This window comes from Aquila chrysaetos, chromosome 15 (assembly GCF_900496995.4).
Source record: "Aquila chrysaetos chrysaetos chromosome 15, bAquChr1.4, whole genome shotgun sequence".
NCBI lineage: Eukaryota > Metazoa > Chordata > Aves > Accipitriformes > Accipitridae > Aquila > Aquila chrysaetos.
Genome location: NC_044018.1, coordinates 4040594 through 4052129, shown reverse-complemented (window position 1 = coordinate 4052129; position 11536 = coordinate 4040594). Strand labels below are relative to the sequence as shown.

General features: G+C 53.0%; 1 protein-coding gene across 6 annotated transcripts in view; it reads right to left on the bottom strand.

Moving 5' to 3' along the window:
- Positions 1 to 11536, bottom strand: part of TRAM2 (translocation associated membrane protein 2) — a 39756-nt gene that overhangs the window by 16794 nt on the left and 11426 nt on the right. For 3 of the 6 annotated variants that reach the window (XM_030037759.1, XM_041128773.1, XM_041128774.1), the window contains 9 exons: positions 11217 to 11326; positions 10875 to 10991; positions 9085 to 9143; positions 8424 to 8508; positions 8216 to 8286; positions 7461 to 7565; positions 7166 to 7324; positions 6017 to 6186; positions 1193 to 5788 (listed from right to left, as the gene is read on the bottom strand). In XM_030037759.1, coding sequence (XP_029893619.1) covers positions 5715 to 5788; positions 6017 to 6186; positions 7166 to 7324; positions 7461 to 7565; positions 8216 to 8286; positions 8424 to 8508; positions 9085 to 9143; positions 10875 to 10991; positions 11217 to 11326 — 950 coding nt within the window. In that variant the 3' untranslated portion in view covers positions 1193 to 5714. Of the gene's footprint in view, positions 1 to 93; positions 774 to 1192; positions 5789 to 6016; positions 6187 to 7165; positions 7325 to 7460; positions 7566 to 8215; positions 8287 to 8423; positions 8509 to 9084; positions 9144 to 10874; positions 10992 to 11216; positions 11327 to 11536 lie in introns of those variants that run through there. The other 3 variants (XR_005934005.1, XR_005934004.1, XR_005934003.1) reach the window with 2 other exon arrangements.

Sequence of the window (11536 nt, the reverse complement as noted above, 5' to 3'; positions counted from 1 at the left end):
CTCAATGGCTGGAATAACTAAGGAAAGTGGCGGGGTGGGGGGGAACCATGAAGTGTGATTCTGGGTTTACTTGAAATGGAGTGGTGAGTTTAGATCTCACACAGCTATGGAGATAGCAGGCGTCTGTACACAAATCTGCTGACAGCAGCTTTGCATTTTTTAACAAAAGGTTGGGAGAATGGGTTTAGGACTGAGATGCCATTTAAACCCATCTTACGCAAGCTGTCATCTTACCAGACAGGTCCAATGAAAAGGGAAAACTGGCAGTTGGCATAGCAATAGAGTTATGACACTTGCGCTCCACTTAGAGTGACATTGCTCATCTCTCGATGAAGGTAAAGGTGGCAGGGACCTTCTCGCCCCAAATGACACCTGCCAGGTATTGCTGTTGAGCACATATGAAAGGCAACTATCATGCACACAGATAACTGAGAGAACAAAGCTCTTTGGAACAAAATGCTTACTTAAATCAGGTTTTGTGCTGTGGATTCCCACTTCCCCTCAGACAGCTCAGTCTGCACATGACAGCTCCCTCCTGCCTCCTCTTGTTTGGAAAGGTCACCGCTCTTCCCTTCTGGGCCCGTTTTGTGCTGCTGCTCACTCCGACCGAGAATCACTACATCTCTCAGCTCCACCTTGGATTTCAAAGCATGGCTTGGCATTGCATGAGGTGCCTTCCAAGCAGCAGCTGACAAAGGCTAACTTCTAAAGGCCGCCTTAATCAGCTTTTCCAGAGACCAAGAACTTACAAATGAAATTACTGGAGCTGGAGGCTGTAGAAAAGAAAGTCAGAAACTGTTTTCTGCACATGCTACAAAACTGTAACCTAATACTCAGCCAAATCATGTAGCATGCCCAGGGCCAGCTGCAGAAAGTATACAATTTAGCTCACCATAAAACACACACCTAAACCACATCAGATAAATCATATCCTACAAATGCCCTTATCCTCCACTCCCAACGATGAAGGCAGCCACAGATAACTAACTCAGAGGCAGCTGCCCATGCTGTAGACATGGGAAATGCAAGAATATGAACCCCAGCTGTGGGGAACATGAGGATACAAGACGCTGCACCAAAGGGAACAGACTAGTCTGGTATGGCAGGAGAGCAACAAGTACGACACATGGCAGCTTGCTTTGGAAATGCATACAGCTTAGCAGAATGATAAAGCATCAGCGGACAGCAGCAGTGGAAGAATCTATGCCTTTTATTTATTTATTTCAGAAAAATACTTTTGTTGAGTTTACCACAAAAGTCATTTAACAACAAACAACAACAAACAATCCGTACAAAAACTTAAGTTGACAGGAAGAATGAAACAAACGGGATAAAATATCAGAGACTGTTACTTTCCCCCACCCCCTCCAAAATTAGGAAATTTGCACTAAAGCATAAATATGGAAGAACAGAAATTTTCCTCAAGTTCCTTTGCTGGTTTGGTCCATCGAGTTCAGCATAATTGAAGAAAAACTACGTGCCTCTGCCTGGCTTTTACAACAGCCACCCTTCCCTGCTGCCAGCAAAAGCCCCCACACAGCCCCAAGGCAAAGTAACAAACTTCACAGTTTGAGTATAAAGCCTGCCAAACCATCTATTACACACTCACGAAGTTTACCAGAAGGCTGTAAATCAAACCCCATAAACTCCACCTACTGTTGATGCAAGTCAGGGTCCATCTACCAAGACTTCATTTAAGGCAAGAGACAGAGGCTGCTGTAAAACCGCCCGCACTGCAGCAAAGGCAGGGTAGCTACAGGCTTCGAGTCACTTGGAGGCAAGGGGCAGGCATCCTAGAGTAGGTGTTCTTCCCTCCAACCAGGAAGGCTACCAAAAATATATTTTAAAATGCTCATTTAAGGGTAAGGGGACCTACAGGGGAACTGGAACTTGTCTTCTTTACTACTAACCCAAATATGGTGAGTCAGAAAAAAGAATCCTAAACAAAAAAAACCCCAAAAAACAACAAACCAACCATGCAACTGTAATGCCCCATAACATAAGTCACTCAAAAATTATATGTGAAATGCTACATCTGTTCTTCCTCCACCCCTTTCTCTTCCCAAGCCCATTCCCCAACTATCTAAGACAAAAAGAGAGAACTACTGCTGGTATTTCACAGCCCTTCTGGGCTAGGGCAGGAAAACAGTATGCTTCACACCAAAAATCACAGACTACTCAATCCCCGACCTTCTTAGGTTGCATAATGGACACAGACTACAAAAGCAGCCTCAAGCCCACAGGAAAGGTACAAGCAATAGCGTTACACTGAAGTAAAGACTTGAAGTTTTCCATAGTCTCTTAACACCTTCTGCACTGTGGTGGACAAGAGTTCCTGTTTGGGGCTGGGTCTTTCTGGCAGAAGACACAAGGTTTGACAAGATGGGGCATGAGAAGAGCATCCACTCGAGGAAAGTGAGCTTGCGGCATCTTTGTACGCAGAGCGGTCAACAAAAGACTGACCACTAAGGGCTTGCAATGAAAATACTCCGTTTGGGAAAGAAAAAGCTCTTTGGGCTAAAGAGAAGGCTTGGTCTGCTGAGAAATGACATGGACGTAGAAGCAGTTACTGCGGGCTTGCAGCCGAGGGATGATGCTCACACTAGAAGACAAGAGACAGAAGCAGCCTGCGGCACCCCCTCCAACGGAGGGTGGATTGCAAACCTCTGGGATGACAGCGCATATTGCCTTACAACAAAGGCTCAGCTCAAAAAAAAAATCCTGCCACGTTTGGGTATAACAGGAGAAGGATGGGGATTTCTGAGGACTAAATATAGGGGAGGGCAAAAAAAGCCCCATCATCTATAGGTTTAAAGAAAAAAAAGAAAAAAAAAAAAGAACACATGGAAACGCTTCGAAAACAAACTGTCCCTTTTACTGGTAGCTCTATCAAAAAGAAAACAAAAAACACATAAATGTTGCATATGTTGTACATACGTTGTAAAGAGGGAGGGCGTTCAGCTACTGATATAGTACACAGATCAAGCGTACGAGAGACTACATGGCAACATAAGGCACTTGGGATACAAAGCATAATTAGCTACTGGATGAAGACGCAGGATTGTGCAAGTGGAAAAGCTGCCTGAAGCGAAGCAGGCAGGAGGAGGAATCATTCAGCAGCCAGTTTTTGGGGGGACTGTATGTGTCACCTGTTAACAGAGTCAGTACCTCGGCTGCTGCGAGGCAACGGCTTTGCAGAAAGGACCGGCTGAGGCTCTGGAGAGATGCCGGCCAGCAGTCGCTCTCGGAGGGCACGTGGCAGCGGATGGCTGGGGATGAGAAGAGGCAGCAGAAAGGAAAAACCTCTCACACTAGACCTTTTCCACATACTCCCTAACATAAAGCTCTTTTCCCCCTTCGATCACGTTGCACCGCGGGTACTGTCGCTGCCTCTGTTTGAGCCAAAATGTGTATTATCTACCCGGCAAGGGCTATGAGGAGCAATTGCAAGATACCACCAAAGGCTCTGCTCCAAAGTCTCCTTTCCCAGTTCCCCTGAAAAAGGGGAGATCCCTCTCCTGCCAATATCTCTCATTTGACGCTCAGAGGTCACGAGGCTGGAGGAACAAGTGGAATTTGATCAACTGTCCTCGTGTCCCTGCACATTTTCTCCCTCCGGTGCCCAGCATTAGCTGGGGCTCAACAAGGAGAGAGGGAGGAAAGGAAAAAAGACACCTACAGAAGGAGGAAAAAAACCCAACCCAACTCAAAAAGGGGCAGAAAATCAACTGCCACCCGTTTCCCCAAAACACAAACGATGCAGAAGATGACCGCGCCAGCCTCAAGCTAGAATTGCACTTGGAGAGAGCCAGCGATCAGCCGCCCGAAGGGCTGAGCAAGGGGCACGCTAAGGACCACACGTGTCCCTCACCCGCAAGGAAGGTGGACCTCAATCCTGGCTTGCATATCGAAGAGCACCCCAGCTTCCCCCAACCCTCTGCCCCCTCTTCTCGCCCAGCCAAGAGAGCACACCGCTCGCCTGCTCCTGCTGCGGCAAAGCAGAACTAAAGCTACAGCCGGCTTTGCTGCACGAGAGGCACCAACAGCAAAGCCAAGCTACAGAAACTGCCCCAGAGGAGAGCTGTGGGGTGAGAGGTGCCCATCTACTGCACGCCTACCAAATCTAGACCGGTGCACGGCACCCTAAAGAAGCTCGGAGAGCTGGCACTGACCCACGAAACCCTGGGCAGGAGATGCTGCTCCCCAGCAAAGAGGCAGCATGGGGACCGAGCCGGTGGGATCTGGAGTTCCCACGAATCTCCTGCCAGCACGTACAGGTGGCAGCGGGCAGGAGCGAGAGGAAAAGTGGTCTGCGGCAACAGATGGCCTCTGAGGTAGATTTGAGACAACTCCATCTGCCAACAGCTATGCGTCACAGGTCAGGCTTTTCCTAACATGCAAGCTGCTCCCTTGCAGCCCCGGCTTCCTTCCCCTTCCCTGTCATCTCATTCACAGCTCAGAAAGGGATGAAGGGGCTAGGTTTTTTGGAAGAAACCCTGCATTTGATAGCACCTTGGGTGGATACAAGCTCTGTATCCTTTGGAAACAAAGAGTGAAGCTGGTGGCTGCCGATGGTACGGCTGCACTGGTACGGTAGGGATGAGGAAAGCTAAGGCGACAGCATGAGGGGCACAGTCCCATTGATGTGAAACCCTTTGCAACAGCCAGTTTGCTCATCTGGACGTGGTCACGAGCCATGAGAACACCAGGTCCACGAGGCACACGCAAGCTGGCAAAGGGCCTGGGCTGACAGGAGCCCGGCCAGCACTCAGAGCGGGGCAGGACTCAAGATTTCACGTGGACCCGAGGATGCTGCTGCCCCACGACAAGGCACTGCGAGCTGCAGAGCCCCGAGCCCAGCTCTCGGGGGCTGCGAGGTCCAGAACAACTATGGGGCAGCTCACCTCCTGCAGCCAAGAGGGTAAGAGGGACCCAGCTGTACCAGAAATGCTGGGGCAAGCAAAGGCTAGAAGGTGGGTCCTATAGGAAGAGGAACATCTCTCCCTTCTCCGCTGCCCGGCTCTCCAAAACTAGCTCAAAACCAGGGCCCAGAGGAACCCCACTTAACCAGAAGTCCACCATGAGACAAGACACAGCTGAGGTTCCTCCCTCAGACCCTGGTCTCTATTTGCAGCACCACCAGCTTGTGGCACTTGCCAAGCGTTGGCCAGATGTGCCCCAGGAGAGGCAACTCTTGCCCGAGAGCATCCCCGAGCCTCAGGGTCACGGAGCCCCAGCGCATTCCCCCAGGAGCCTGTTCCCATAACAGACATGTGGTGCCTTCAAGCTGCTGTGGCCCTGACCCCAGGGCTCAGGGAAAGCACCATGGAGAGAGGGGAGGAACATGCTGTAGAATTAAAAAGGATTGTTCGGAACCACCTACGATGCATTTGTAACAATAATCCAAAATAACCAAACACTAAAGTAGAAAAGAAAAAAAATTGCACACTGATTTACGATGAAACAGAGGAAGGCAAAACCAGGAGGGTTGGAAAAGGCTCCTACGAGGGGAAGGGAGCAGGGAAAGGGTCCTTTTTGGTTTTATTGCAAACGGTTCAAGAGAGCAAGAAAGGAAGGGAGGAGAGCGAGAGACACCTTGGGAAGATGACCGGTTTCCAAGTTGTTCCAAGACGACGCTCGTGAGGACCGGGAGGAGGGGCTGCTTCTGAGTCCCGGTATCTCGCCCTCCTCCCCAGGAGCCAAAGCCTTTGCTTCTACGGTGATTTCAGCTTCTTGGTTCGCGGTGAGGTGCCGTTCTCTGCTTTCACCACTCCGTTTTCATGGTAACCTGGGGATGGAGAGAGACAACTTTGTCCCTTGCAAAGGCCAAAACCTCTAACGCTCTTGGGGCTGGCCCGTAGACATGGGGAAAAACCCCCACCGTGGCATCACCCTGCTGGGGACCCCCTGCACTCAGCACAGAGCAGGAGGCACCACCGCAGCATTGGGGATGCTGAACCACAGGACCGATGCCTCCCACGGTGCCACCCCACGGTACACCAGTCCCGGCGCTCACCCGAGTCCCTCTTGAGCGGCTTGGCTTGCTGCTTGGTGCCGGCGGCGGCAGCGGCTCGCTTCCGACTGCTCTGCTCGTTCCAGTACTCCCGCCAGCGCCGCAGCTGGAAGTGGATGAAGCGCCACATCACCGAAGCCTGGAAGAGGCACACCAACAGCAGCACACTCATTCTGGTAGGGGCGGAGAAGAGGCAGGCTGAGAACAGGGGAGCGAGGCCACCACCAGCCCAGCCTTCCACCCACACCGGTGCTGGTGGCCGAGGTCCCCCCGGGTGGCTGCACCGAGCACTGGAGGCAGGCGCTGTCCCTCCAGCCACCATCTCTACTTTCTGCCATCCCCTGAGCTCGGGGCAGCCACTTCCCTTTCCCCCCTCACTACGGAGCTCTCGGGTGCTCAGGGCATTGCTGACTCTTCAGACTTTAGGGCAGGACTGGATGAACAGGTTCATCTCAACCAGCACTGCCCAAACCACAGCCTGCACGCTCAAGGTAAGATGTCCCCAGCTGCTCTGTACAAGTAAAAGGTGGATGTGCTTGGAAGGGAGCTAAGAAAGTCCCCCAATCCTTAGGCATGTCAGTAGTCCATGGCTTCAAAAAGCTTGGGAATGACCAGGCACTTGTCCTAGCAATTTCTGAACTGAATGTACAGCTGCTGCATAGGTGACAAAGGCTCCCAGTCTTGATGGATGGACTGCAAGGCATAGGGAACGCATCCCATCCCCTGCTTCCCATGCCAACAGGCAGCAAAACACGTCCAAGCTGCAGGGAAAACTCATTTTCATTGACTGCATGCTTGTAATAGCGGTTATGAGTGCAGAAGGGAGAGCCTGCAAGCCTTTCCCTGAGGTACCTGCTTCCACTCATCCGTTATACTTCACTCAAGGAACAACTTATTTGCTGGCTTTTCCCCTCTGCTGTGGCTCCGTGGCCTTTAACCCCTCCTCGCTCCTTCCACACCATCCTGTCTCGCTAGGACCTTCCCTAAAGGGAACCTAGATCAGATCCCCACTGGCGTTTCCAAACTCAGCAAAAACCGCCCTGGGATAACACAACCAAGGAACATATGAGAGAAGTTTCCACAATTCAGTCTTCATGTGAAGGGATGCATTAAAAAAAAAAAGGCAGCAGACATGGTAGGGGACATTCCTACCTGAAGAGGATATTGTTGAAGAGAAAGCTGAAGAAGTTCCCTCTCTCGGGGTCGAGGGCCTGGTTCTCCACCCGTGGCAGCCCGAAGCCGATGACCAGGATGTACAAGGTGAGGGTGAAGAGCCTGGTGACCACGAACACGACAGCCCAGACATTAAACCTGCAGGAGGGCAAGCAGAGGTGTCGGCAGGAGTAGCCTCCAGTGTTGAGCTGGAAGGTAAAAGCAAGCCCCCCGTCATGCTGACGGCTCTCCTGGGCATCGGAGGATGGAAGCTGCGGCCAGCTCGCCTGCTTACAGCTTCTCGTTGTTCTCATCCGTGAAGTAGACCAGCCGGGCCATGTGGAAGAAGAATTCGGCTAAGTACTGCAACAGCAAGAGGATCAGCCCCAAGCGGGTTAAGCTAGGAGGGGAGAGAAAGAAAAACGCATCACTGGGCTGGTCAACCTCAGTCCTTCATATCCAGCGTCGGCATCTCCCGTGCCATCCCTGAGCTGCAGCAAGCACCAGCCCAAAGCCGAACCTCTCTGCAGCAGTTGGGGTAGGACTGGAATGGGCGAAATCCCTGTCCCCAAAACATGAAAGCAGCCCAAACCAGTAGCAGAGCTGGGATGGGTCCAACACAAAGCCCTAACCGCTGGCATCGCGGGTCTGTGCACACACTCAGAGGAAGGACAAGAGCTTGCCTGCCTGTGCCATGCTGGGAGAGCACCCCAGGGTGCTTCCCACACCCAGGGGAGATGCACCCGCCAGCCTGCCTTTTGGGTCCCCGGTTAACATTTGCTTTACAACGCCCTGTGAACAGAGACCGCCTGTGCACTCACGTAACACCGCTGAACTTCTTCAAAATCAGCTCTGCGGGTCTGTGAAAACTGTTTGACTAACAGCCCACGGTCGGGAGGTCAACTTCAATACCATCTGCTTTTTCAACACTTGCCTTTATTCCCTTTAAGCCCCCCGCCCCGCTGAGGCTTCCCAGGTTACTCGCACTGCAAAGGGACCTGCTCAGCCCCATCCGTGGCGCGGGACGGGACGCCGAGACAGCCGACTCACTTGAGGAGGTACGCGCCGGCGATGTGCACCAGGTAGAGCGCGATGCACCGCAGCTGGCGGGGAATCTCCTCCTGGCAGGGACAGAAAGCCGCGTTAACCTCTCGCCCCTCTTCACCCGCCCTCTCCCAAAGCCCACTCTCCCCAAAGCCGGTGGGCAAACCACCTCGAGCATCCCCAGGGTGCGCGGGAGCACCCGCCTGGCTCTCACCTTGCGGACTTTTTGGAAGTAGAGCTCCGGCAGGGCATGCAGCCAGTACGCCAGCTGGCACAGGTAGAAAAACTTCACCTGGAACCTGAAACGCAGGGATGAGCCATGTGAGCCAGCCTGGAGCATGGCAGGACCCCAAGGACCCGGGGACCAGGGAAGGTGCCTGGCCACACAGCATTGGGCAATCCCTCCACCGCTTGGAAGCCATAGGATTTAGGAGGCATCATTTCTGGGCTGAAATTATACGTTGAGCCCACCTAGCCATGCCTGGAGTTTATCCAGATGCTTGTGCTGCGGTCTCCATGCTCTCAGCAAACCTCACTCTCGCAAAAACCCCAGAAGGGAGGATTATCCCCCACTTTGTTTCTACTACGAAAAATGAAAAGCAAAGAGACTTGCCCAAGGTGATGCAGGCAGGAAGCAGCCAGGATGAGTAACCAAGCCCGCAGGACTTTCGTCACAGAGGAAACCCTCTGCGAGCAACCCTCCAGAGCCAAAAATGAGATATCCCCCATCCCCTGCGATCTCACTGCAGTGTCCTTGCAGCAGGGTGTGTGCAAAGGGTGCTGCGCTGTCAGCACCCCACTCCCAGCCGCAGGAAAAACCATATAGAGGAAGGAAGTGGTCAGCCCAAGAACAAAATGCCCTTGCGAGTGCTTACGGAAGATAAACATGAGGGTAGTTTTCCCACAAACTTCGGGGGTTTGATATGTATCCTTCCTGAAAAAGAGAAAAGATGCAAGCCTTCAGCAGAAGAAACATGCAGGGCATGGTTATGACGGGGTGGGCTAATGCTACAGCGAAACAGGGAACTGGGGATGACACCCGAGTCCTTTCAGCCCGCAGTAAAAACCGTGTCCCCCGCATAAGCCAGGGCTCAGCTCTCCAAAGCTCAGCCGCACTCATGGCTCTCTAGCACCCCGCTCAAGTTTCGTGAGGCCCCCGTGTTCGGGGGTTGAAGGCTGCTCGCTCGGTTGCACAGAGAGCCCCAGGTTCAGGATAGGATGCTTTGGGGTTTGGGCACTGCAAGAGGGATGCTCCGGAGGCGTGGGGGTGAGATGCTGGTAGCACGGCTACTGGTGTGTGTGGCCTGGGGGGGCTTCGTCCCCACCGGCATTTCCAACCCGAGTATCACTTAAGCAAAAAAGAAGTAATTCTGAATATAAAGGGGAACAGAAAACGCCTACAGAAACAATTTAATATGCATTGCATAGTTTAATTTTCCACCTGCCTGCATTCGCCTGCAGCCTCTTGCCTTATGCTTGCAGGGCGGAATACAGGATGGGGCTCCCTTCTCGTTCCACGCTTGCACAGCTCCTGCCACAGGGGTGCTGCATTGGGCTTTGCAAAGAGATGTTGGCATGGGAAATTCATCCTGCCCAGCACCTCCCTGTCACCGTCATCCATACCCTGTCTGCCCTAAGCCCTTTTTTCAGTTGGGGGGGGCGGGCAGGGGAAGCGCAAGTGCTGCAAAGGGTGACCTGCTCTGCACACGTGGGGCATTTGGGGAGCACATCACGGCAATGCGAGTTTGCACAAGAGGCTACAGCCCCACAGCTGGCGAGGGATGGGTCTGGCATTGGGTAAGGGCAGTCCAAAACCAGCGGCATCGACTGTCTTGCCAAAGCTTCCCTCCTTACAGCCCTACGAGGCAGGAGCGGTGCCAGCAGATCCCAGAAATGCAGGCCTAGAAGGGGGTAGCGGTTCTCTAAGGGGGCTGGCAGGACCCCCCCCAAGCAGTGGAGAGAGGACCTGCCCCCAAGCATCCATCCCCAGCACCGCCAGGGACCACAGCTGGACCCCAATGGCCACCAGTAGCCAAGCATTGTCATCACTTCACGCTGCCAAAATAGTCAGATCTCTCCAATGATGCCTGTTCTTCCCTCCCCCTTCCTCCCCCAAATGAAACGTTTTCACTCCAAATTTTTTCCCCCAGCAGTTTTGGGTTGAAACATCCCCAATGAAACCCAAGGCGTGGTGCGGTTTCCCTGCTCTCAGCAATCCCCTTCACTGCCAGCTTGCCAAGAGAGGGACCAAAAAGAGAGGGATCACAAACATCTGCCCATTAGCCCCATGACCCTGTAAAGGGCATCCAAAAACCCCAAGGCACTGAACGCAAATAAGGAGGAAAATAAGAGGCTGAGAAAGACAGCAGGTCCCAGAGCAGCAGATGGAGGTGATGGGGCCAGGCAGGATTTCTGGGATCCAGCTCCAAAAATATTTCACAGCCCATTTGCTTCTGCCTTGCACGAAGCAGGAGAAGGATCTCCCCAAAGTGCCCTCACTCAGTGGTTGGAAAGACCCACCACACTTGAAAACTAAACTTGCTGAAATGTGCCCGTGTTGGCCCAGGGGCTGGCTGGGGACTCTCTGTTGCCATCAGGGTTTTGCGCTCCAGAAACCGCAAATCCCACCCAGGGAACCCAAAGCCCAGCTAGCCCCGTGCCTTACCGTCACCACGACGTATAAGCACCAAATCACGGAGGTGAGGTGGAAGGCAACCAGCTGTCCTGATTCATTGAACTTGCTGTGTTTGACCTTGGAGAGATGGAGACGCCTGTTGATTTTCTGGGAAGGAGCAGAGGGAGAGAAGAGGAAGAAGAAAACATGAGCCACCAGGTGAACAACGCTCCCTCCTCCTCCCCATCTCAAGCAGCCCCAGAGATGAAGGCTTCCTCATCACCACCTCAACCCCCAGACCACCCCCAGAACAGCATTTAACTGCAGCAGGACCACGTCCCCCCCATAGTACTTGAGATATTTTGGCGACTTGAGACACCAAATGGCACTCACGTCCAGGGCGTACTCCTGCACCACCGCATGCAGGATGATGGCAATGAAGATGTAGAAGAGGATGGTGACCAGATCCGTCAGCCCATAGTGATACTGGACCAGCTCCCCATCTGCAGAGACCAAATGGTGGGTCAAATCCCCACGACCCAATTTCCAGGTAAGGGATTAAGGGTTAGTGGCGGGGGGGTTATTTCCAACACGCAGCTCGGATGGGGCCATCAGGGAGGTGGAGGCAGAGAGAGAGTTCACGACTGTGCCAGTGGCTGCAGGGCTGGAAAAAAGGGCTCTAGCCTGAGTCAGTTCACTGGCAGAGGGTGGAT